The sequence below is a fragment of the Mesoplodon mirus genome (genome assembly GCF_964341445.2).
Source record: "Mesoplodon mirus genome assembly, chromosome: 3".
NCBI lineage: Eukaryota > Metazoa > Chordata > Mammalia > Artiodactyla > Ziphiidae > Mesoplodon > Mesoplodon mirus.
Genome location: NC_138978.1, coordinates 29,536,008 through 29,562,658, shown reverse-complemented (window position 1 = coordinate 29,562,658; position 26,651 = coordinate 29,536,008). Strand labels below are relative to the sequence as shown.

General features: G+C 53.9%; 1 protein-coding gene across 5 annotated transcripts in view; it reads right to left on the bottom strand.

The window, feature by feature from the left end:
* Positions 1 to 24,003, bottom strand: part of ZNF362 (zinc finger protein 362) — a 38,730-nt gene extending 14,727 nt beyond the window's left edge. The window contains exons 1-5 of one of the 5 annotated variants that reach the window (XM_082612642.1): positions 23,681 to 24,003; positions 10,025 to 10,150; positions 4,326 to 4,389; positions 3,927 to 4,173; positions 440 to 761 (exon numbers count right to left, since the gene is read on the bottom strand). In XM_082612642.1, coding sequence (XP_082468768.1) covers positions 440 to 761; positions 3,927 to 4,173; positions 4,326 to 4,389; positions 10,025 to 10,062 — 671 coding nt within the window. In that variant the 5' untranslated portion in view covers positions 10,063 to 10,150; positions 23,681 to 24,003. Of the gene's footprint in view, positions 1 to 439; positions 762 to 3,926; positions 4,174 to 4,325; positions 4,390 to 5,131; positions 5,151 to 8,160; positions 8,202 to 10,024; positions 10,151 to 23,504; positions 23,525 to 23,680 lie in introns of those variants that run through there. The other 4 variants (XM_082612643.1, XM_082612645.1, XM_082612644.1 and 1 more) reach the window with 4 other exon arrangements.
* Between the last annotated feature and the right edge of the window lie 2,648 nt (positions 24,004 to 26,651).

Below are 26,651 nucleotides of genomic sequence, written 5' to 3'. Positions count from 1 at the left end.
GGCTCCAGCACTCCTGATGAGAGGTTCTCCACCCTGGCTGTACTTTAGAATCCTCTGCGGAGCTTTCAAGAAAGCCTGACCTGGGGGCCTCCGCATGTCTACCCCCAGCAGGTTAAATCGGAACTTCTGGGGGTGCACTGGCATTTTTGGAAAGCTCTCCAGATGATTCTAACGTTGAGCGTTCAGAACACTGCTTGAAGAGTGTAGGAAACAGACTCTCGACATCCCAGGCTGTGGTGAGGGCGGCCCCAGACAGAGACCACCTCTGAAGGGTTGTGGGCGGGGCGAGCCAGGAGACCCCGCCCTTCTGGACCGTAGCCCTCACCCTCTGCCTGTGGGGCCCCTCTTTGCAGTGCCCCACTGCTGGGCCCCTGCTGCAGCCTGAGGCACTGGCCTCTAACCCAAGCCCACCTGGACGCCCTCCCACCGAGACCCCCACCTGTATGTCTTGCCCTCCTTGGCAGTCTCGCCCGAGGCCAGGATGGGGTAGGGGACTACGAGGACAGGCGGCCCCCCTGGATTCTCCGCCTTGATCTTTTTTCGGCCGCGCTCGGACTTGGGGGCGCCAAGCAGGCCGTGGCCCTGGATTGTCTTGATGGAGTCCAGGAGGGGGGGGCTGGTGATCCCTGAGATGAGGGTGGGGGACGAGGCGATGAGGCGGCTCTGGCTGGTGGTGGTGGGTGTGGATGGGGTGCTGGTACCCGTGCCCGCACTCGACTCAGACGTGCTCACAGCCGGGGTCCGGGAGGAGAGCCCCAGACCTGCGAAGACACGGGGGTGGGGCAGGGGTGAGGGGCAGCTGTAGAGGCTGGCTCAGTCCCCATCACCCAGCTGTGTGACTCTGGCAGGTCACCAGCCTTTCTGAGCCTCCCCTTCCCTTTGTAAATTATTACTCAGGGGTACAAATGAGAACTGTGTATGTGTAAGATTCCTTAGATACCTAAGGACTAAACTGAGTCCTATTATCTGTAACAGGGGCAATTTGGAAATCATTCCAACAAAAAACAAACAAAAAAACCCCTGAGGCACAAAGATGTCCACTACTGTGTCATTTATAATAGCGAAAATTAGAGACAACTGAAGTATGCAATATTAGGGAAGTGCTCAATAAATTATGATCTCCTCTACTGCACATTAACTGCCCATTAAAAAGGAGATTATGTTTGTAAAAGAAAGGAAAATTTTAAGGCGCAGAAAAAGTTAAGTAGGAGATGGAGATGCACCAAAATGTGATATGGATGGTAGAATTAGGAGTAATTTTAAAACAATTTTTTTGGCTTAACTGTACTTTCTGATTCTTTGACAATGAACTTTTTCCTTTTTTAAAAATTTCTGTAATAAAAGTTATTCTTTTAAAAACGAGGGGACTAGAAACATTTACAACATCAGGTAAAGTACACAAAAAGATGAAAATGATATCTATCACATGGTTAAAACTATGCTTTTTTAAAAAAAGAAACCCAAAATTTGTGCATTGAAAAAGATAATATCCAGAGTTGGCGTCAGTATTTTGTGTGTGTGTCATACATGCTGGGAGTGTACGTTTATCAACCTTAATGGAGGGTGGTTTGGCAATAGTTTATTAAAATTTCAAATGTACAAAACTTTTGACGAAGCAATTCTAATTCTAGAAATCAGCCATAGATATTTATTTGCACATGAGCACAAAGATCTGCGTACTTGAACCTTCCATACAAAACTGTGATCAGACAAAACTGGACACAACCTGCTATTCTCAGCAGGGACTATGTAAAGAGATGTGGTCCATCCTCAATACGGAGAACAGGGAAGCCATGAAAACAAGATAGATGTGCAGTGACGTAGAGAGAATGCCAAAACATGCTGCCAGGTGAAAAAGTAATAAACCACACACACAGTATGAACCCACCTCTTTAAAAAAACACGCATCCAAACTACATATTTATATACAGATAATGTAGGTGTGTGTGAAAGCACAGGAATAGATCAGAGAAGAGACACGCCAAAGTAAACTGTGTATAAATTGTGGTTCTCTGTGGGGAGGGAGAAGAATTTGTTGGTAAAAGGAGATATTCATACTTTATCTGCTTCCATATTATTTGAATTTTTTACCTGGTGAATTCATCCATTTTTTACATCTGTGATTAAAGGATAAAATAAAATAAATTATAGAGAAAACATATGAAAATGCTAACAACAGTAGGACGAGGGTTAAATTTTTTTCTCCTTTTAGCTTGTCTGCAATTTCTAAATTTTCTATAATGACTATGAGTTACCTTTATAATAAAAAATGCACTAAATATGTTTACGATAGAATGGTGAGTAGGAAAAGAAAGTTCAAGTCATGGGTACAGCCCTACCACGAGCTCATCAGAACACGTCCGCATATTAAAAAACAAAACAAAAAAGATGGAAAAGGAAGGAAATGGATTAAAAGGCTCTCTAAGCTGCTGGGTTATGAGCTGGGGATTATGAGTGATTTTCTTTTTTCTTAGTTTCTCTTCTTTCCAAATTTCCCTTAATATGCTTATATTACTTTTTTAATATTACTTTTATAATGAAACAATAAATTTAATATGGTCATAATAAGGAGGGATGTGCAGAGGGTGGCTGCGGCCTGGGGGGGAGGCTCACGGGGCCCCATGGCTCTTGGGCATCTCCGAGAGGCAGGAGGGAGAGGCGGAGAGAGGCACAGGCATCTGGCTGGCGGCGGGGCCAGCCAGAGGAGGAACCACAGCCCAGATACAGTGGCCACTGGAGAAAGCCTATCCACCAGGCTCTGAGGTGGGCACCAGGCAGCCCAGCCTCGTGACACTGCCTAGGATGTCCCCCTAGCCCCCAGCCTCAATCTATCCAAGACTGGGCTCACATCTTTCCCCCACCCCGCTCCCCCTCCTACGACTCCATCTCACTGGCAGTGCCTGGGAGTCTCCCTTGCCCCCTCCCACTCCTCACCCCCTACACCCAGCCCAGTACCAAGCCCTGTCCGCTCTCCCCCCTCAACAAACCTCACATCTGTCCCCTTCTCTCCATCCCTCTGAGGCTGCCTTGTCCAGGCCACCACCCTCTCCTGCAGCTCTCCCTGCCACCGAGCCAGTCTCCACCTTATAGCCAGCCCCAGCTTTCTCACCCAAATCTGAGCATTTCCCTCGCCTACTTAAACACCTTCCACGCTCCCACTGCCGGAGGGTGAAATCCAAGCTGCACAGGTGGCCCCCAGGGCCCTTCACAGTCTGGCGCCTGCTTCCTTTCCAGCCTCAGCAGAACCGGTAGAGCAAAAGGGTTCACACATGGGCTCTGGAACCACACTGCCTGCCTCTGCCTCTTAATGGCTGTGAAACTGGGCCTCAGTTTGCTCATCTCTTCAATGGAAACGTTAGGGTGAACCACACGCGACTGTTTCTTTAAGTCAACCTAACAGTAGCCACCTCACAGAACGGTTGGGAGTAATAACTGGATACTGGTGAACATAAACAGGTGCTCACCTGGAGTTAACTGCCATATTATGACGGTTATCATCATCTTTTGATCTTCCCGACCCGGACACTGTCCTACTCTTGCTTTCTACTCGCTCTGCACATGTTATTTCCTCCTGCTGCTCCGTTTCCCTAGTCAACCACCAACCCTTCCTTGCATAGGGACTCCTCCAAGGAAGTCTTCCCTTAACCCCCAAGTCTGGTTAGGGCTCTCCTCTGGATTCCTGAAATAGCTACGTGGATTTGGCTTCCTTGGTGAACCCCCGACGGGCAGTGACCCAACCTCATTCCATCCAGGTGGCTTAGCGGGACGCTACGTCAGGGTACAGGATGGAAGTAAGTCTGGAAGCTCCACCCCCGCCCCAGGCCCTGCCTGCCCGCCCCGCCCCGCCGCAGGGTATACTGGCCACGCCCCTCCCAGGTAGTCTCCGCCCAGCCCTCACCAGCACCCCCGACCCGGCCCCGCGGTACCTGTGACCGTGCTGGTGGCCGGCCGCGCGTGCAGCGCCACGTCAGGCTGCGGCACGGCCTGCGGGTGCAGCCCCGGCACCTGCTGCAGCTTGGGCAGCGACATGACGGCCTGGCTGCTGTCGGCCGGCGCCGGCGGCACGAGGAGCGGCTGCTGCGACGAGGCCGACGTGGGCGGCAGGTGAGGCGGCCGGATCTTCTCCGCCATCAGCTGCTCCTTGATCTTGTTAATCAGGACCAGGTTGTCCAGCTGCGGGCGGGAGAGGAGAGGTACTGAGGGCGCTTGGGCCGCCGGGCCACCCGCGAACCCCTCGCCCCGCAGGCCGCAGCCAAAGCCCGGGGTAAAGCAAAGCAGCTCCGAGAGAGAGGGAGGGTGGCGGGAGGGGCGACTCTCCGTCTTACCTGGCTGGGCATGGTTGGAGGAGGGGGCCAGAAGTAGGGGTTGTTAAATCGAGGCTCGGCCATCCTGCGGGGAGAGAGCGACTGTCACAGAGAAGAGGGCCCTCCCCACCGGCCAGGGGCGAGCCCCCATCAGCTACACCCACTCAAGTCTGGGCCAGTGTCTGGGATCCCTGCCCCCGTGGGACCCTCACCCCGCAGCGGAGCAGGCCTCCTACCAGGCCCAGAGAACCACATCTCCAGGCTGAAAAGTCTGGAATTCAGGTGTCCCACGGTGGGCCCCAGAGAGCAAAAGTCATATCCAAAACAGAGTACTCCCAGCTCCCCCCACCCCCCGCTCCCATCACCGTGATGCCCGCAGACCAATCCCTATTCCCCCGCCCCCCAAGGGCCCTGGGCTGCAGAGCCAACCCTATGGATTCCACACAGAAGCCTGCTGTCCAGAGACAAACTGAGAGGTCCTGGGGCAACTTTGTAAATAGCCACAGAGCAGAGGCAACTGCCCCTCCCTGATCCCTGCCCTCTGGCCCCATTAAAACACAGGGGGCAACTTGGGTCATCAGATACAGCCTTTCTGAAGGGCAATTTGGCAGGATGATTTACAGGGACCCAAATGATTACAGTATTGACTTTTGACCAAAGAAACCGTACCTCTGGAAAGTTATCCTCAAGAAACAAGCATGGCCAGAAACATTTTCCCTACAAGGATGTGTCGGAACACTGTGCTTAAGGAGAGGGTTGAGGAGGCCTGAGGCTAGGGCAGTTTGGGGCTCTTCAATAGATGTGAAAATCCGTCTGGTGGCCCTCACCTCTGGCAAGTTCCTGTGCAGTTAAAAGGGCTTTTCAACCAGGGCAGTATGAAGGGTGGGCCTTCAAAGCTATCTTTGTCTTCCATAGGGTTCAAGTCTTTCTGTGACCCTAGAGCAAGTCAAGAAGTGACTTATAGGGCCTCCCTGGTGGCGCAGTGGTTGAGAGTCCGCCTGCCGATGCAGGGGATGCGGGTTCGTGCCCCGGTCTGGGAGGATCCCATATGCCGCGGAGCGGCTGGGCCCGTGAGCCATGGCCGCTGGGCCTGCGCGTCCGGAGCCTGTGCTCCTCAACGGGAGAGGCCACAACAGTGAGAGGCCCGCATACCGCAAAAAGAAAAAAAAAAAAAAAAAAAAGAAGTGACTTATAGGGACCATGCTGGACAGAGGCATTCCATTAAGTCTTGCTCCCTATCAAATTTCTCTTATTTATCTCTCTCTTACAGAAATTACTAACTAAATGCCTACTAGTATTGGTTGCTTAAATGGAACTGTTTCTTACGATAGGCAAGGCTGAAATGAAGTGCCTTTAAGCTTTTTTCCTAGCCCTACAAGTGGGAGAAGCCCCTACTGGAATCGCAGGCAGAGGGTTTCAGGAAAAAGCCTTCAATAAGGATACAACCTAATCAGAACACTTTAAGAAAGATCTTTTATATAAGTTATCTCTTGTGATCTTTACTTGAGAAGTAGGCACAGGAGGTATTATCCCATTTTATAGGTGAAGAAACTGAGGCCTGGAGAGAAGGAAAGAGACCTGTCCAAAACCGTAGGGCTAGGGTGCCAGAGTCAAGACTAGAAATCAGATTTGCTCAAGCCAGTTCCTCTGGGGAACTTGCTTTGCAAACCCCAGTCCTTGGTGGAACAAATATCCACATGCAGACGACTCAATAACTGTATGCAAAAGTCCTTGCCTCTCACTCCCAGCCTGGGGGCCTGCTTGGGGTCCAAGCCTGGCCAGGCTGGGACTCAAGAGTATCCTCCTCTGGGTGGCTGGGGCAGCTCTAAAAGCCCTCCTGCTCCCGCCACCCACAGAGACCAAGCTGCACTTCTCTCCACCCATCCAACCCTGCCCATCCTTCACAACCCAATACCAGAAGCACTTCCTGCCTGGAGTTCTCCCTGACTGCTCCAGATCCCTGGAACTTCTCCTTTCAAAGAAAGACCTCAACACAATAAAAATCGTGAGAAGGCTACCGTTTACTAAGTACCCACCTTGTGCCAGGCATACTGACACCAAGAGGCAGGTACTCTTATCATCCCCATTTTACTACTAAGGAAACTGAAGTTCAGAGAGGTGGAGTGACTTGGTCAAGGTCACACAGCAAGTAAGCAGAGAGCTGAGATTCTCACTCTTACCTGCCTGACTCCAAAGTCCAGCTCACCAGTCCCTTAGCTGTTCAGGGGGAAGGACAAAGCATACTGACTGTAGGATTGTGAATATGTCCTGTCTTAGGATGGCATAGCACCCACTGCCCATCCACCCAGCAGCCTCAGAACTGTCCCTCCCTTGCTGTTGTCCACTGGGGAAAACGTGAAGGGGTCTGAGCTGTAAAGCCAGGGTGAGGAGGCTCCAGGGCTGAGGGGAAGAGGAGCTGGGGAGCTGCCTCAGAGAGGCCTGGGAATTGGATACATCTGTCTCGTCCAGCTTGGCATCCCCGGCACCCAGGCCCAGAAGGTGATCAACATGAGTTGTGTGACAGAATGAATAAATGAAGAAATAAATAATCAGAATTATTTTAAAGACAGTCCCACACAGTTATCTAGCACTGCGGACAGTGTATAGAGCCCTCAGTATCCAGCAGCATTCTCACCAGGGCCCCAGGAAGCAGGGAAAATCTTCACCCCCATTTCACAGAGGAAGAAGGTAGGGCACCAGGAGGGAAGCACTTGCTCCTGGCCACACAGATGGGGAAACAGGAGGGAGTGCTGCACTGCAGTGCTGGGCATCGGCTCTCTGAGCCTCGGTTTTCCTCATCTGTAAAATGGGATTGAAACAGGCCACTCTGCTTCATTCCTGCCCTGGCCCAGGATTCTGCCCACTGTACCCGACTGTTCCTCAGACAGTTCTGGGGGAGCTGTCCTCTCCTCCTCTTCAGTTCAATGCCAAGTCAAGGCTTCCCCAAACTCCACCCTGGTCAGGGAGGTACGGGGTCCCAGAGCTGGGATAGAGCATCCTCTCTGCCACTTATCAGGCCCCTGGTCAGCCAGGGACCACCCCTAACCCTGGTTGGGGAAGCAGGCACACAGAGGGGAAGGGTCTGCCCTGGGTCACGTAATCTAATCCGCACAGCCTCTGCTTCATTTCTCTGTGTCCTTCTCTGGCTGGGCTTAAGTTCCTTAATGATTTGGTCAGTGACCCAGGTACTGGTGTACATCTACCCTGTGTCAGCGCAGGGAAGGCAGGTGGGGGCAGGGGGGAGCGTCTGCTGAGCCCTTACTGAGTGTCAGGCACATTGCCAGGTGTGCATCAAGAGCATCTCACGTGAGCCCCCAACGAGCCTTCTAGGTGGGTGTGCACCTGTGCAGCCCTGGGACCCGCGTGACAGGGTGGCCGGGGCCGGGCTAAGCCACGCAGACCTTGTGTTGAGGGAGAGATTTTAAGCAGCAGAGAGACTGGTCAGTGTCTGTTTAGGACAGATGGACAGGGCAGAAGGGCATGCAGGCAGAGGCAATAGTTTGAGCGGACATGGAGGTATGAAAGTATAAGGCAGGTTTGGGACAGTGGGCAGCCACCCACTGACACCAAAGAGAGCTGGAGAGTGGTGAGAGACTGAGGCCAGCCAGCAGGGCCCTGAATGCTGCTGGTGAGGAGGCATCAGGCCGTGTGCAAGCCGGGGAGCCTGAAGCTTGGAGGCCCGAGGTTAGAGGGAGGAGTCTGAGGACAGCGCCTAGGGCGGAGGAGCCAGGCCGGCTGGGCTGAGTGTGCACATCGGACAGGCAGAGGAGACATGCAGGAGGCTGGGGAGGCCATGCAGACTGGGCTTCATGCCCCAGACAGAAGCCAAGACTGTGCTTTGAGCCTCGAGACTCACAGCCCTGATCCTTGCAGTAGGGCGAGCAAGCTGTCATTCTGTCTTTCTTGCTCTAAAAGGTGAAAAAAGTTGGATGGATCAATGAATGAAACACCTCCTAGAGCCGCCCACCCACCCATCTGCCCATCCATTCGTTCTGGATACATCCTCTGGGCCAAACTGGGAACTGGTGCTGGGGAACCGAAGGCAAAGAGAAGAGCCCTGCCCTCTGGGAGCCCTGAGCTAAGGAAGGAAGCAGACACGTGACCCGCAAGCTTCTGCAAAAAACTTTTGCCTGTGAGGCCTGCCACATGCCACCAGGGACCTCCATGCGGTCAAAGCCGAAGGGCTACCTTCCAGTCCTGTCCTTCAGGGCCTCCCGGCCACCTGGGCCCTTTGAGAAGATCTGTGTGCCATGAGCCCTGGGTCCCTCATCTTCTCAGGCTCTTTCCCAGCTCCCACCCCACACAGCCTGGGCTCCTCAGGGTGGGCGGGAGCTCCTCTCTTCCACTAGCCTCAGTCCCTGGATGGCCCATCCACTCTAGGACTTTAAATACCAGCCAACCCCCAGGTCTCCACCCCCAGACCAGGCTGCCCCCTGGAGCTCTAGGCCCACCTTCCAGTTACCTCCCTGACCACTCATGGGCTGCTCAGACTCAGCAGGCCTGAGCTGGGCTTGCTCTTCCCCTAGAATATGTACTTCTCTAACGATCCCCTCTAAGCGGGGCATCGCCATCTGCCCAGATGCTCCTGCCACGGACACTCATCCACAGCACGTCCCCTCCCTCCCCTCCCAGCTCAGATACACCAGCAGCCACGTCTTCGGGATTCCACTTCCAAACTCTCTCTCAAATCCACTCCATCACCTTCACAAGTCCTAGCTACTATCCCCTCACCTGGACCACGGAACAACCTGCTTTATTTGGAGCCCAGTGCACCCAGGTTCAAATCTTGGCTCCAAAACACCAGCTGTGTGATCTTGGGCAAGTCACTTGCTCCTGCCCGCCAAGTCAGGGATGAGCAGCCCAGAGCACAGGATGGAAAGAAAGGATCAGGGAGGACTTCCCAGCGGAGGTGATACGTGCTTTAGGTCTTAAAGGATGAGTGGGAGTTAGCCGGGCAAAGAAGGAGTGGGGAGCATTCCTGGCAAAAGCAGCAGCCTGCGCAAAGGCCCAGGGGGTGAGAAGCAACACAGTGTGTGAGGCGAGCTAAAGTGATCAGTGTAGACCAGGAGACAGGACATGAGGCTCGAGCCAACGGCCAGGGTCAGACCTAGAAAGGCGGTTCCAGAATCTGAGGCCAGGAGTCTGGACTTGAAGCAGTAGGTGACAGGACAGAATCTGTGGTTTAGCAAGGCCCCTCTGACTGCTGAGTGTAGGCAGGCCTGGAGAAGCCAGGAGAGGAGGCAGTGAGAGGGAACTGGTCGAAGGCCCCCAGGGATGGAATGGAGATGAGAGGCGGGGGCTACCCTGGGCCAGGGAAAGGGGTGACCAAGGAGGCCTGGCTATTTGGTTAGAGCTGGAGGCCAAGGAAGCATGCAGGTTGCCCTCCAAGGTGTGGCCCAGGAGGTCCTCTGGACACCGATGCAGACAGAGTCACAGGAACATGCAGACAGACAGCACCAAACTCCAACAGGCCAGATCTGTGGTCCCAAACATGGACAGATGGGGACATGGCAACTCCCATGGGCAGGACCCCACAGCCACCGGGACAGAGTCACAGGTGGATGCTATTACAGGAGGGTGAGCGCACACAGCCCTCAGGCAGACCCGGAAGGAGGCAGTGAGGGGCACTCGGGGAAGTTGGGATGAACACAATTGCCTTATTCCCCCAAAGAACAAACCCCTCATTGACAGATTTCAACCTGGAATCACAGGCTCCTTACCTAGAGTGTCCTTTCCCACTTGGTGAACTTCTACTCATCCTTCAAGACCCAGCTCAAGTGTTCCCTCTTCTACGGAGCTTTCCCTGAACCCCCAGTCAGTCACTTCCTCTGTGTTCCCAACAGCACCTTGTATATGGGAATAACAATAACAATAATAATAATAAATGGCAGCTACCATTGGTTTCAGCACCTACTACTTGCCAGGCACTGTGCTGAGTATGTTACACGCATCATGTCACTGAATTTTCCCAATGGCCCTGTGAGATGTACATTTAACAGAAGAGGAAACTGCAGCTCAGAGAGGTTGACCAACTTGCCCAAAGTCACACAGCTAGCAAGTGATGGAGTTAGGACGCCACCCAGATCTGGTGAAGCACTACAGGGCTGATCACACCCTGGTGCGGTCATGTTCCCCTGGGTGACTTCCCCACCAGACTGTGAGGTCTTCACAGGTAGAAGTGGTGCTCATTCACCTCTGCCATTCCAGCATCTAGTCCAAGGGGGTCTCAGAAACTCTTTGTAGAATGAAAAAGCACAATAATACCGATTACCTTTTCCCGAACACCTAAAATAGGCCAGGAATGGTAGCAGGGCATTTTACAGCCATTATTTTATTGTTGCAATAGACCCACTATACATAGGAGGAAACTGAGGTCCAGAGAGGTTAAGTAACTTGCCTGAGGTCACAGAACTGAGTCTGGATTGGAAACCAGGTCTATCCATCACCCTTTCCCAGGACGGTGGCCTCTGAGGCCAGCCTAGCAAGCTCCACAAAGGGGCAGAAGGGGCAGGGGCACTGAGGAAAGGGCACACCAGGTGCCAGGCCCTGCCACCTGGGGAGGTTCAGGCCTAGACAAACAGACACAAAAGAAAATGAACAGCCCAAAGGGGAATGTGATTAGCCTTGCCCGCTACAGGACAGCAACTTTTGTCCCACCTACCACATCCCCAGACCAGCCCAGAGACATTAAAAAATGAGATCTGCCCAGACCCCATGGCCACAGGGGAACTAGCTCCCGACAAAGCAAATGGGAGAGAGCAGGACCCAAAACTGTCCGGATACTATGATTACAAGGAGGCAAAAATAAAAACCTGCATCAGAAAAAGCTGCAGGGAACCACGCCCAGAGGGAGGCTGGGAGCGCTAGGGGAGGCGGCTGGAGCTGATCTGGGTTTTTGTCTTCGTTTCTCTAATTTTCAGATACTCTGCAATGTTGTTGTTGCTTTTATAATGAAAACAATAAATTTATTCTTAAAAAAAGAGAAAGAAAGTGGTTGGTAGCCAAGGGGACGGGGGTAACAGATGCAAGGTCTGGAGGCAGGGAGGAGGAGGGGGGATCAGGGTCATGGATGGTAGGCCCTCAACTGACCGTCGCATGCCAGGCCCTGCGCAGGCCCCATCCTCCAGGCACACATGACCTGGTGGGTCACGGCAGATGTCGGCAAGGGCTGTCTGGCTGAGATGAAATTCAAATGGCACTTTGAAGCTGGTCAGGGTTCCACAGGGATTATCTCCACACCTTCCCTGCCCTGGTCCGGGCCCCTTTCTGCTCTGGCCTCAGCTATTCCAAGAGCCTCCTCCCAGGGTCCCTCACCTCTACCCACACGACCCATTCCATTCTCCTACTGCAGTCACTGTGATATTTCTAAAATACAAATCAGATCACAACATTCCCCTACTGAAAACCTTTGATGGCTCCCTCCTTCCCTCCAGACAAGCTCTGGATTCCTTAGGCCTTCCATGCCTGGCCCTTGCTGACCTCTTTGGCCTCAGTGGTTATTTCTGCCTTCCACTCTGCCCAGCCAGACCGAGCGCTCCCCCAGTGCTCCACTTCCCTTCTCACTTCCTCACCTCTCCCTGGAACCCTCTGCCCTCCCCATTTCACTGGTTAACTACAACTTATTCCTCAGGCCCCAGTTTACAGGCCACTTCCTCCTGGAAGCCTTCCAGGACTGCTAGGCTATGTTGGGTGCCTCTCCTCTCTGCTCCCTTTGTGCCCTGCATGTTCATCATCAGACCCTTGGCAGTCCATTTTCTGCCTGTTTTTCTCGTCCATCTCTGCTGTTGGACATGCTGTCAGGGCACAATCAAGGCTGAGTCATTTATCTTTAAGCCAAAAAGTACCTGATAAATGTTTGAATGAATGAATAGTCTAGGTAGAGGGAACTGAAAGTGTCATGGCCTAGATAGAGGAAAGTCCCCTCCCCCGCCTCTGAGTCCCCTCCCGCCACTCTGGCACTGTTGTCCCCTGTGTTATATTCTTCCCTATTTTCTGTATCTAAGCCCTATCTTCTTAATTGATCTGAGAAGAGGCTGTGTGCTGTAAAGACTAGCAGACCAAAAAAGTTGTTAACAGCTAATAAACACAGAAAATGGTTCTGCTTCCCTAGCAGTGAAAATTAAATGAGCTTCACATGTTAAAATAGCAAAAAGCAATAAGAAAATGATAATACTCAATGCTGGTGAGGGTATGGTGAAATGGCACTCCCATGCATTATTTCTGGGAGTGTAAACTGGAACAAACATTTCCGAAAACAATCTGGCAATAACGTGTCATGAGCTCTATAAAAATTTTCAGACTTCCTGGCCTAGCAATCCTATTCTTGGTCATCTGTCCCTAGGAAATACCCCAAATATAGACAAAGTTTTATGCACAAAGCTGTTTGCTTCAGTGGTTTTTTTACAGTAGCAAAAACCTGGAACAGCCAAAATTTTAAATAGGGGGATGGCTCTGTAAATCATGTTACACAGTGATAGTCTACAGTCGTTGATAATAGCCAATGTTTACTGGCATTGCAATGACTCATTTAACATTCATATCAACCTTACAAGGAACTGAGGCACAGAGAAATTAGGTAACTTGCCCAAAGTCAAGCAGTGTGTATACGATTTGAACTCAGAAAGTCGGGCTCCGGAGCCCATGTTTTCCACCCTGACACCACATCCATTAAAAAGAGGGATTAAAACCAGCCTGCAGGGCTTCCCTGGTGGCGCAGTGGTTGAGAGTCCGCCTGCCCATGCAAGGGACATGTGTTCATGCCCCGGTCTGGGAAGATCCCACATGCCGCGGAGCGGCTGGGCCCGTGAGCCATGGCCGCTGAGCCTGCGCGTCCGGAGCCTGTGCTCCGCAACGGGAGAGGCCACAACAGTGAGAGGACCGTGTACCGCAAAAAAAAAAAAAAAAAAAAAAAACCACCCTGCAGTCATTTAGGAAATACTCATGATACAACATTAGTTGGGGGGGGGGGGAAGAGTTTAAAATTATTTGTATAGATAGAGCAATGACATCTATATAAAAACCGGGTGCCGAGGGAAAAGACAGGAAGGGAACACCAAAACGCTAGCAGTGGTGTGTTTCAGGCTTGGGGTGGGGACAGAAATGGGGGTGGGTTTTGGTTTATTTCATTTCCCTATTCTCCGACTTTTCTGAAACGTGGCTACATGATTTTTTAAGGAATATTTTTAATAAAACTAAAGGTTCAGCCAGCTTTGGCTAAGAGAGACACCCCAGCCTCTGCCTACGGCCCCACTAGGATCCTGGCCTCAGGCCCTGCAGGTTTACCCAAGAGAGAGGGGCTCAGAGAGGGTCAAGGGCTTGCTCAAAGTCCCACAGTGAACCTCAAGCCCTACCCCAGACCCCAGCCAGGAGTGCAGTCAGAGACGGACTCCCCTGCCTATCTGGGGACTTTGGGAGCCAAAGACAAAGGAAAGCCTGCCCACTCACTCACTCTCCTGCTTAAAATCCCTATTGGGTTGCCATAACTTTTGGGGTGTAGTTCAAACTCCCCAGGGTGGCCCAGGGCCTTTCCTAAGGGGGCCTTGCTGGCCATATGCATCTCTCCCTCCAGCCTCACTAAACTACCTGCAGGTTCCCAAAACAAGTTGCTCTCATGCCACCGTGCCTTTCTTTGTACAGGCTATGCTCTTCCACGTGGGGGACCATCATCCAGTTGGAAACTTGTCAGATGCCCATCAGCCATCAGAAGTCAGCTGAGGTGTCACTGCCTAGAGGAAGCCTTCCTGATCGCCAGCCCCATCCTTGGCTACATTTGCAGCCTCTCCCCTGAGCTCCCACAGCCTCCTGGGCTCCCCTAAACTAAACACGCATCCCCCTACCCTAGAATTGCCTGATAACTTATCTGTCCAATCCCCCAGGTGTCAGTGACATCAGGGCTTGGTTACAACCCTACATCCAGACTCAGTGGCACAGCTCACCCAGCTCTTCCTTCAGGTCTCAGCTGAAGATCACTCTCTGACCCTCTCCTGTTACACACGCCTGTGGCCCCCTGCATTCCCCCTACCCCACCTCTGTATCACGCCTCTAAACACTGCCTCCAGCCATGACCCTCAAGGATAGGGCCACTGCTGCAGCCCCAGAGCCTGGCACCGGCCACATAGTAGGTGCTCAAGTGCCTAGTTCACCCTAGCTGCTCGACAATGTTCACTGAGGGAACCCATGGGAGGAGGGGGTCTGTCCACGCGGGTCTTGAAGATGGGGAAGTGTGCCAGGAGAGCAAGAGGGTAGAGAGAGAGCAGAGGGGCATGTGTGCAAAGACATGGAAAGCTGCTAGCTTCCTAGGACAGAAAAGCTTTCTCAAAAATGCCCCCTGGGCTTCCCTGGTGGCGCAGTGGTTGAGAGTCCGCCTGCCAATGCAGGGGACACGGGTTCGTGCCCCGGTCCGGGAGGATCCCACATGCTGCGGAGCGGCTGGGCCCGTGAGCCATGGCCGCTGAGTCTGCGCGTCCGGAGCCTGTGCTCCGCAACGGGAGAGGCCACAACAGTGAGAGGCCCACGTACCACAAAAAAAAAAAAAAAAAAAAAAAAAAATGCCCCCTGCCCCAGGAAGGGGCAACAAGGCACTGCTGGGGTAGGGCTGAGCTAGGGGCGGGGGGTGCTCCTGGGAAGACGAGCTCATCCCATTGAGGGATGAACAAAGACTGCATGAAGGTGGGACTTACTGATGGCAGGAAGGGGAGATGTCAAGAGAGAGACACCAGGGAAGGGCAGGCCGGGTGGGAAGAAAGGCTCGTGCAAAGGCCCCGAGGCAGGAAAGCATGTGGCCTCCTGTTTGGTCTGGTGTGGACCCAGTGCAGGAATCCACAGGGGAAGGAGGGAAAAGTTGCCGGGGCCGTTCATAAAGGGCCAGAGTTCCAGGAGAAAGCACTTGGATGAAAGGCCATGCGGGGCCATGCTCAGGGGTCCCTGAGCCAGGAAAGGCCATGGTCAAGGTTTTCAACAGACAGGTCATCAGGGGCCCAGAAGGATGGCCTGGAAGGGACAAGCAGGAGATGGTCTAGGAGAGGGAAGCTGAGGTTTCCCACCTTCCCAGCGCTTTGAGACCCCAGGTGCTCAGTTTTCCTCCCATGACCCCTCTGCCCTCCATGCGGCCCCAACTCCACACAGCCAGAGCCCTATGTCCCAGCTGCTGCCCCCCACCCCACCCCCAGGACCCAGGCCAGCCTCAGAAACTTGTTCCTGGGAACTTCCTGTGAGGAACTAGGCTCCTGAGGGTCCTGGATCCAATTAGGCTGGCTTTCCACAGCCCTGCAGGGCTGCGAAGGGCCATTTTCATTGTGATGACGGGGCTGATCAGAGCGGGAGGGGGCTGCTGTGTGCACCCTGGTCAATGGGAGCTGGGATGTTGTCCCTTCCCCTCCTTGTCCCTCCCCTCTCCTACCACCAGCCACTCAGAGACACCCGCGGAGGTGACCCTCTCTGGGAGCCCCAGTGCCCTCACCAGGGAACGGGCCATGACCGCCTTCTCAGGGCTAAGAGGACATTCTGCAGGCTTTGAACACATGCCTTTCTCTGCTTCCATTTTCCCTTGGGTCCCCCAGCTCCCATCCCCACAGGGAACTCCTTCTGCCAGGGTGAAATGACAATAATAATACATCACTGAGCACTTCTTCCATATCAGGCACTATTAGGTGCCTTACAAGTATTTCTCACTCAGGCTCCTAACGACCCTGTGAGGTGGATGCTGTGAACATTTCGAAATACAATACACATTCAGAAAGATGCCTGGAACAAAAATGAGCAGCTCCATGACTTATTACCAAGCACACATCCAGGGGGCCCAAAAGCCCCCACCCGTGTCCCTTCTCGATTGCAGTCCTCGCATCCCCCAAAGGCCCCACCCTGCTGGCTTCCAGGGCAATCTCTCCCTTGCTTGGGGTCAGGAATGAGGCTCAGAGAAGATGTAACCTGCCCAAGGTCGTGTGGCTGCTGAGGGCAGAAGGAGTTGGACGCCTCTGCCATCTGCTCACTGTGTGACCTTGAGCAAGTCCATTTCCTCTCTGGGCCTTTGTTCCTTCCTCTATAAAACAAAGAGATTCAACTAAATCACAGCCTGGATTCTTGGACCCTCTGAGGGGGCGATGTGGCCACTGACGGGTTAAAAGTAAAGATTCTGGAACAAGACAAGCTGGGTCAAAGCCCCAGAGACTGTTACCAAACTGGGATGATAAAGGTATGGCCTCAGTGTCTTTGGGAGGATTCGATGAGTGAATACGTAAGAAGTCTTTAGAACAGTGCCTGGTACACAGGAAGGGTTCAGTGTTGGTCGTTGCTGTTTTGTCATTAGGTTCCCCAAGGCACTCGGGAGACCTTCCCAACATTTCAAAGACCCACATGGAAATGTGACCAACCAGAGACATCACCTGGGCTGGGGGGCAGTGGATGCAGCAGCTTGGGGAGCCTTTCAGACCCCACAGGGGCTGCTTGGCAGACCACTGGAGAGGCAAGTCTGGGATTACACAAAGGAAGAGAGCCAGCTGCTGAACCCCAGCTGTGGCCTGGCCCCCAGGAGCTTTCTAGACAGGTCCTAGGGGTCCCAGGCCGGGAACCCCCAGCAGGTGGTCAGAGCCTGTCATGCTGTATCTCAGGACCCCTGGGGTGGGCAGCCTGTGGGGCAGGACAGACAGGGCTCAGGCCCGGGGTGGAGGCCAGCAGGTAGAGTGGGCCCTGAGCAGGGCAAGGCAGCAAAAGGAAGGTTGAGCTGGTCAGAGAGAGAGATGGAGAGGGCCTGAGGCGGACCCCTGGGTCAGGGTCGAGGCCAGGGAAGACCTACTACAGGTCCTGGCAGGCCAGGCCCACCTCCCCCAGGTCTCAGGGCTACCGCCTTCTCCATGTTCCTTGGTTTCCCACCTCGGGGCCTTTGCTCCAGCTGTTCCCTCTGCCTGGAATGCCCTCACCTGGAAAACTTCAAGCCAGTTCAGCTATCGCTTCCTCCCAGAAGCCCCTCTCCCCTACACACACGATTATCATCGCTGGTTACAGTAAATCTAAAAGCACCACTTTCCTCATCATAGGAAAGTGGTTCCTTTCCAGCAGTTACCAGAGTCTGTAATCATATCATCATTTGTGTTTGTCTAATGTCTCCCCGACCAGGGCAGGAACGGTATCAGTTTTCCCCACCTCTGTCCCCAGCATGGAGCATGGGCCCTGGTATATAGTAAATGCTCAAGAAGTCATGCTAAGTGAAGGTGGGAGGTCCAGGCAGGCTGCAAGCAGAGCCGGGCAGGGTGTGGGCACACACAGCTGCATGGGTGTGCAGGAGGCACTGTGTGCAAGGCCAGAACATGAGGCTGGTGTAAGAGGCACCTACGTGTAAAACACACGTATGCATGAGTATGCCTGTGTGCAGGTGATAAATATGGCGTGTACAAGAGTGTGGAAGTACAGGAGGAGGGGCAGGCAGGCAGCTGTGTGTTGTTTCCTGGCAGGTGCACACGGGTATATGAACATGTGTGTAAGCTGTGGGTGGCAGGAGTGCATACACGTGCTTCTGTGTGATGTGTGTGTATCACGTGTGTGGACTTGTCTCCTGAACTTCTGGCTCCTATAGGCCCAGTTTGGGGCACCTCTGGTGGTGCTTCTGAAATAGCAGGGGAACACCTCAAATTGGCAAAAGTGGGGCAGGGGGAGCAGGGTCAAAGGTGGAAGCGGAATGGCTGATAGTATGAATATGTGCAAGTGTGTGTATCTGAGTGTGTCTGGCGGGGGTGTGCCCATCCCAGCCAGGTGTCCTCCCATTGAACCCCAGAACCTGAAATGGCTAAACTGTCCCCTCAAGGAACATGAAGCCTTTGCCCAAAGCTCAGAGAAGGACCCAAATGGTAGGGACCGCCCCCCAAGGATATCCTGCCACACGGATGAGGCAGGGACAAGGGAGGACGCTTTGGGCCCCAGAGCCAAATCCCTTGGCTTTCCCCACACCTTATCCATTCAACACACTGCTCCGCCCCGTCCCCGAATCCTACCAGCCTCCAAAGCCCGGCGCCAGCCCTGGTTCCATGAAGCCAAACCCACAGCCCCCAACCCACTTCCACTCCACCCACCTCTCAATCCCACCCAAGTCCAGGTGGGGCGCTGGGCCCTCTGCAGCCCTGCACCTCAAGGAGTGTTACCCCCATTGTGAAGACGAGGAGGCCGATGCAACAGAGGGAGCAGCTCCCCAACCAGGGCTGTCGCTGCCTTTGAACCCCAAGGCACATATTGTGGCAGCCTGTCGGCACCTGAGAGGAAAGCCCACCAGGCAAAGCGTCGGGAGGTGTGGACAAGGCCTACTCCTCTCCTTTCCCGCTGTAGTTTCCCCAATGGACAGACTGAGGTTTGGCTGGATAATCTGTGAGGTCCACCTCTCCTCAATTAGTGTGTGACTTTAGATCTCAAATGGTTCTCCACGAATTGGGTATACATGCTGCTACATGGAAAGATAACTGTCCTCTTTCCCCCAGTACACCAAGCCTTTCCAATACCCTGGACAAGGGCCTAGCATGGTGCTACAGAGACAGGAGGAGCTCGGGATGCATGTACGCTCGGTGCCCGGTCATACATTCAATACCGGGCACCAAGGAGGCCTGCCCTCAGGGAGCTCACAACCCAGTGGGGAGAAAGAAGCTACTGAAGTCATGAAACTATAAGGTCAAAAGCACTGGGAAACCGTCACACTAACATCACTTCCCAAGTGTTATTCACAGGGGGAGGTGCAGCACTTCACACTGTGTAAAGAAGACCTTTCCAGCAATGACAACTGTCTGACAAAGGGAGGCTAGGGGGCCTGGTGAGGAGGGAACTCCCTGCCACTCTAGCGGAGATCAGAGGCCCTCTTGTCAAGGATGTGGGAAGGGAGTTCCCGCTCTGTGCAGGGATCAGGTGAGGCTGGGCTTCCCCTCACCAGCTGTGGGATTCTAAGGCAGAGTCCCAGAGTGCTGGGTTCAAATCGCACAATGTGCCTGTTGAGCTCTGTGAACTTGGGCAAGTTACCTAATCTCTCTGTGCCTCCATTTCTTTGGCTGTAAAATGGGGGTAATAACAATCAGGATTAAATATGTCAACATTTATAAAGCCTTTTGGAACACGGCCTGGCACAATGAGAGCTCTTTGTAAAGGGTCTAAGTCCCAGATTGGATCAAGTGCAGACTCCAGTGTCAAAGGTTCTGAGGCAGAAATCTTCTTAGATGCTAAGGTTCTGAGATTGAAAGAGACTAGGATTCTTAGATCCCATGATTTAATCATCTCATTATTTCCTGACAACAGCCCGGAGCCTCCCAGGGGAGGAGAGGGCAGAGATTGGTGTCACTTCATCTCCCAGGGGCTGCCCTGCAGCCAGGGCTTCTGCCACACCTGGGCTCCCCGGCATCTCCTCACGTCCACTAAAGCCACAGCCACCCTGTCCTGGACCCACCTGCCCACTCGCCTGCATGGGGTTTAAGCATGTGCCAGCTGTGCGGACAGGCAAGAAGTGCAAATAAACAAATACATGAGGAAGTTTCAGATACTGATAAGAGTTGCAAGGGCTGATGTGACCGAGAGTGACAGTGGGACGCTATCACAGAGCAGGTGGCCAGGGAAGCCCCAGCTGAGTCGAAACCTGTAAAACAAGAAGGCGCCAGCCGTGCAAGCATTCCAGGTCGGGGTGGATGTGCAAAGGCCCTGCCAACAGGCTTTGTAAATTCGAGGTGCAGAAAGAAGCTAGTGTGGCTGGAAGTGGTGAGACCGGGGGGTAGAGGGGGAGCTGAGGTGGAGGGGTGGGCAGGCCCGGACCATAAAGGGCCTTGTAGGCCCCTAAAGGACTTTGGATTCTTGTTCTTCAAAATGCCTAGGAAATATTAAAAGAGTTTCAGCAGGGGAATGACAAGGCTAGACAAGGCTTTCAGGGTCCCCAGATCATTGGGCTCATTCTGAAACCAGCACAATGGTTTTCAAAATCAAGGTAGGGCCTGAGGTGGTAATCAACAATCCTTCTAATTCAGTTGGTGTAACCTGAGCTCCTACTACATGCCTGGCCACAGTGGGGAGACGTCACAGACACTCTTGTGTTCGTTCCCAACAAGCCATGAGAGATTACCCCATTTTAAAGATCAAGAAATCGAGGCTCAGAGAGGGGAAGAATGTGCCCAAAGCCACACGAGCCATACACCACACTGTACAAACTGTAAAGACAAATGGATCTTGGTCCCAGCACCCAGAGTCACCATCATGGTAGTGGGATTTTCAAGCCCCTGCTTCTCCAAGAGACCTTCCCTGGGGACTCATGTAGGCACCCATGGATACTGCCCTAGCTAGTGCTTTCTGCACCCTGTTAGCTTTGGAGCCCTAAAGGACTGTCCTTGTATTTCACATGGCTGTCCAACCTGGGGAGGTAAGCTAGGGATTGGCTGGCTGGACAGATGAACAGATGAACGGATGGATGGATGGATGGATGGGAGGGCAGATGGATGACTACTGAAATGACTAACCAATAAACTAATGAATGTACAATGAAAGAATAAAAGAATAATCTAGCAAACTAATGAATGAACTAATGGATGGAGATGAAGGAAGGAAGGAAGGAAGGAAGGAAGGAAGGACTCTCACTTTACAGAGAGGCAGGGAAGTGTCTGCCCAGGGAAGGGTTGGAGCCAGGTTAGCTTCAGACCCAGTCCACACCTCACCCACACACCAGGGGCCATCTTGCCCCCATCCCCCAGACCACAAACAGCCTATTCCTCAGCCCCCAGGGACAAAGCCACGCCTCTGCCAGGTGCTGGCCATTATAGTGCCCGTGGTCCCATCACCAAAACCACCAGCAAGCAGTGGAATCTGGTGGGAGGTAGAGTGCTTCACTCTCCCTCTGAGTGTCTCACAGACAAAAGGAGACAGGAGACAGGCTCTGCTCCTAGCTGGGACCCAAACTGCTGGGTGACTTCAAGCCCGTGGCTGCCCCTCTCTGAGCCGAGGTGACCTCTCAGGGCCTTTTCAGATCTGACATTCTTTAAGGGATGGGATTCTAGATTTTTTACACAGTCACTGGGGTAAGCAGAAGAATTTGAAAGATCAAAACCTAGAAGTTGGGAAAGACACCTGTCCACAAGTACCAAAGTCCACCCAGGAAAAGGCTCCCTGGACAAGGAGTCCAGAAGCTTGAGTTTAAGCCCTCCTCTATCACTGGCTCAACCTCTCCAAGCCTCAGTTTCCTAAATTTTAAAATGAGGTTAAGTATCCCCCACCTTGACAATTTCACCTGAGTTTCTGGGAGAACCTGATATGATAACAATCATGCACTACACTGTGCAAATTGTAAAGTTCCCTTCACCCAGGCAGGATTATGATGGCAGTGGGCAGGGGTAGGAGTGAAGGTGGACATGCTGTCCCATTCCAGTCCAGTTCTGTCCAAAATGACTCTTCCAGGGGTCAGACCCCCAACAGAGAACAGTGGAGAGAGCCCAGATGTAAAAACCTGAAATCTGAGTCCCTGTCTCAGCTCTCCATCTAACTGGCAGTGTGACTTTGGGAAAATCACTTCCCTCTCTAGACTTCAGTTTCACCATCAGAAAAATGCCTGGCTTAGTACCCTCTGGCACAGACATGCCAAGTTCTGCAGCCCTGAATCCCTAAGCCCCAGGCTTCAACCCCTGGCTCTGCCCGAGGTGAGCTCACCCTGCCCTGTGGAGCCAGGACACAGACCAGGAGTGACTGGAGGGGTCTCCCCTCCAGGAGACCTTGAGGAAGGAGTTAGACAGGCTTAGGGTCCTCCCAGGACAGACAAACTCTCCCAAAAGGGAAAGACCACACCCAACCAAGGCTGCCCAGGTGCCTTGGACAGCGCCAGCCACCCCAGACCTCGCAGGCCTGGCCTTCGGAACACTTCTGTAGCCTCAAAGCCAGCAAGCCCTGACCTGTCCAGAGAAATACTTCAGGAACTTCACCCAAGTCCAAACTGCCTCCAACAGGGAGCCTCCAGGGCAGGGCAGGGGCGGCAGAGGGGGTAAGAGCACACCCCAGGGAAGAGGCTCAGACGACCACCACCAGACAACCTCTCCTGGCCCCTCCCCTCAGACAGGTCCCACTGGGGCTGCCGGCCTGCACCCAGCCAAGAGCCAACCACCTGGGGGCATTCACCACCAGAAGCCACCTACCAGGGCCAGGAGGCCCACCAGGTCGGGGAAGGGGCTCTCCAACTGCCGAGCACACTTGCCCAAGGGCTCAGGGAGCTACCGCAGCACCCAGGGCAGGATTTCCGCCTACAGTGGGGCCCTGGCCACCCATGAAGGAGACAGGCCCACCCCACCCCCAGCTCAGAGCTCTGAAGGTTCCACACTGCTCCAGGGCAGGGTTGGGGAGAGCAGGATTACTTCCTCATGCCGAGGGTCTTAGTTGGAAACCCAGGGCCCACTCAGAGCCCCTATTGCCAACCCTCTCCTCCAAATCTGAGAATATAGTTCCTTACAATGCCGTTTTACGCGGCCTCTTCCAAAAGACATTTCCTAGTCCCCCGAAACCCCCGTCCCCAATCCTCCACATCCCGCCCCCCGCAGCTCTGGGGAAATCGGCAGTTAACTTTTTCCCAAAAATCCCGCAGAGGCAGCTGGCTTGGGGGAGAAATGCGCCCCGAGATCCTTTCGCGGCATTTCACCGCCTTCCAAAAGAAAAAAAAAAAAAAAAAACTAAAAAAAAAAAAGAAAACTTTCGGAGTTAACTTTAAATTCCCAACCCTCCCCCCAAAATCGCCCAGCGGCTTCCTTTTTTTCTCTCTCTCTCTCTCTCTTTAAAGTGCAATTGCATTGTGTCTCACCTCCCCGAAAGGCTCGCGGCTCTCGCCAAAGAAAAGGAAAAAAGCCAACCCTTCGGGTGCCCCCTCTGCTTCCAGCCGCCTCTCCCACATTCTCAGACAGTTTTATTAAAATTTTCAGACAAAAGAAAAACAAAAATGGCAGCCTGGCTTATTTTTAAAACAGGACAGGGACGCCATATTCTGCAGATCTGCAAAAAAAGGGAGAAATCCGGCACTGGCCGCTCCACCCGGCCGGCTGCAAAGTGCGCGAACCGCGTCGTTTGCAATCCGTTTATTTGCATTAAGCCCCATGAATCATTGTTTACCGGAGAATTGCAGCAGGTTTGAATAGCCCGGCTTAAGAAAACACACACACGCGCGCACACACACACACACGCGCACTCGGAGAGCAGACCAGACACACCGCCGGAGACACTTCCTACCCCGCGCGCCGCCACCGCCGCCGCTCCGGGCCGGGCCCGAGGTGCAGGCGGCCCCGGGCCCTCTGAGCGCCCCGGCCCGCGCGGCCGGCCCCCCGCCCGCAACTCGGCGCAACTTTCCCGCGGGCGGGCGCCCGCCGCCGCCGGGCCCGCTCCCCGCGCTCCGGGCCCGCACGGACCTGGCTGTGCTGGCGGCGGCTCCGGGACGCGGCCGCAGCCCCGCGCCCGGCGGCCCGAGTAGGGCCGGGCTGGGGCTCCGGCTCCGGGCTCCGGCTCCGGCTCGGTGCGGAGCCGCGCGCAAACCTTCCGGGTCGCCTGCTGTTCACTTCTGGGTTCTGCAAGCGCCGAGGCGGCGGCGGCGGCGGCGGCGGCGGCGGCGGCGGCGAGGCTGGGTCTGCAGCGCCGCGCGGCCCCCCGTGCGCTCGGCGAGCCCCCGCGCCAGGCGCCCGGCTCCGGGGGGGCCGCGTCGGGCCCCCGCCTCTCCGGCTGCGCAGCCCGTCCGGCCCCGGGGGCTCCCGCGAGTGGGCAGCGCCGGGCGCGGGCGACTGCGCGGGAGGGGAGGGGGCCGGGCGGGGGGCGGGGGCGGGCCGCGCGCTGGGGGCCCCGCTTGGGCCCCGGGGCCTCGTCTCGCGCTCGCCGCCGCCGCCGCTGCCGCCTCTCAAAGTTGCGCGGCGCCCCCCGCCCGCGCAGCGCCGGAGGCAGAGCCACAAAGGAACTCCTCGCCCCCCTCCGCCCGCCCGAGCCGCGCGGGGAGGGCACCGGCGCCCGGCCCTAGGCCAGCCCCTTCCCCAGCACGGGGGCTCCCGGGGCCCCGGCTGCCGCGGCCATTGTCCCGCCCAGGCCCCCTCCCCGGCGACGGCGGACTGGGGACCTGGGCCTGGCGGGCCGCGGCCCGGACCAGGCCGAGCCCGCGCGGGGCCAGGCCGCGCCTGGGGGTCTCCCTCGCAGACGGCAGGCAGGAGGGGACCCCCAGGATGGGCTCCCACACCTGATAACCAACGATCGCGCTCAAAATCCAGGCTGAGGTTTTTGTTTTTAAGTCGAGGACACGGGGATGGGGGGAGGGGGAGAAGTTTGTACAGGCCAGGCCACCCCCTCCCTCAGTAAGCTCCGGCGCTCCCTGGCCCTAGGCCCGAGCCCCCAAAGGGTGGGGCCGCCGGAGGTTGTCAGTGGCTGTCCTCGCCGAGTCTCTCAGAGGTGGCACCGGCTGTCCCCCAGCTCCAGACCTCAGAGCCATCTGTGTGTGACTCCTCCTCCCGCTTCACCCTCCCCAGCCAATCAGTCACCAAGTCCTCCCGATTCGACCTCCCGGGCTGTGTCAGCTTCCAAACTTCACTTCTACCTGAGGAGGCGGCCAGTCCCTGGGTCCCTTCACCGGGCTCAGACCTCCTGTGACACTCACTCACTGCCAGCTGGCCTCTAGGCCACGATGAATCAAGGCTGGCCCTGCCCTCAGGGAGCACCCAGTCCCCCGGGGAAGGACACACACATAAACAATCACCTGCCAGTGTTTGCCTTCCTCTGGGAAGCATTTCCCAATTCGTTAAATAGTGATTAAGGACCTCCTATCAGACGCTGTGCTGGTTGCCTGGAAACACAGCTATGAGCAAGTTGGACAAAATCCCTGCCCTCCTGGAGATTCCAGTCTAGCACAGGATGTCAGGTCTGTGAGCAACTGGAGGACAGCGCCCACGTGGACCATTTGTGTTCAAGCGCTAAGCACAGCGCCTGGCACAGAGCAGAGCACAATACCTATGTGTAGTGGGAATTAGGTGGAATTATAAAGGGGAAGAGGATGTAGATGACACAGAGGAGGCCATTTTTTTTTCCCCTCAGGGAGGTGGAGAAGCTCTTCAGAAACTAGTTCTGGGGTGAGCCGGATTGGGAAGTAGGGAGGGTTTTCCAGTTTCCAGGAAAATGGGGGTGGTAAATAGCAACCCATTGTTGATAAGTTCAGTGAAATGATAATAAATGGGAGAGGAGACAAATCTCTCATGCAGAAGAATTTGAAATAATTTCTGCAGATAGTCAAGGAGGTGGAGCATAACTCTCCACTCTTTGGGGGTGGGCTGCATAGAGTGACTTCCTTCCAAAGTGTGCAGTATGAAAAAGGAGGGAAAGAGGAGTAACTTCACAGCAGAGAAACCTGACACCAGCTACCTCAGCCGGGTGATCAACCCCAACATCAACAGTCACAAGTCACATTGACAGTATGTACGTTTGACACTATGTGATGAAAATGACACTTTACCTCTCTGGTCTTCCTCCCAATAACCTATAATTTCAGTCTTGTCATGAGAAAAACATCAGGCCAAATAGAACAGTAGGGCATCCGAAAAAAATACCTAACTAGTACTCCTCAAAACTGTCACGGTCATCAAAAACTAGGGAAGTCTGAGAAACTGTCACAGCCCAGAGAAGCCTAAAGAGACATAACAACTAAATGTAATGTGGTATCCTAGACAGGATCCCGGAACAGAAAAAAGGTGTCAGGCTAAAAACTAAGGAAATCTTAACAAACAATGGACTTTAGTTAACAGTAATAAATCAATAAAAGTTTTCATCAATAATTGCAACAAATTAAAAAAATATACTAACATGTTACTAATAGGGAAAACTGAATGGGAGGGTGGGGGAACATATGGGAACTCTGTAATATCTTCTCAATTTTTTTATAAACCTAAAACTGTTCTAAAAAATAAAGTCTAGGGACTTCCCTAGTGGTCCAGTGGTTAAGAATCCATCTTGCAATGCAGGGGATGCCAGTTCGATCCCTGGTTGCGGAAATAAGATCTCCCAGGCCACGAGGCAACTAAGCCCGTGCCACAACTAGCGAGAAGTCCGTGCCACAACTAGAGAGAAGCCCACGCTGCAACGAAAGATCCCTCATGCTGCAACTAAGACCTGATGCAGCCAATAAATAAATAAATACTTTAAAAAAGATAAACATTAAAAAAAATAAAATTAAAAATAAAGTCTAATAGGAAAAAAAATACTTAAAAAATTCACCAACCCATGTGATTGTTGATATCATTGTTGTTCAATGAAATAGTGCTTGACATACATGGCACCTAACGCATTCTAAGGGCCCAACGAGTGTTATTATGTTATTATTATCATCATCATTGCAACTCTAAGTACTTAGAATAG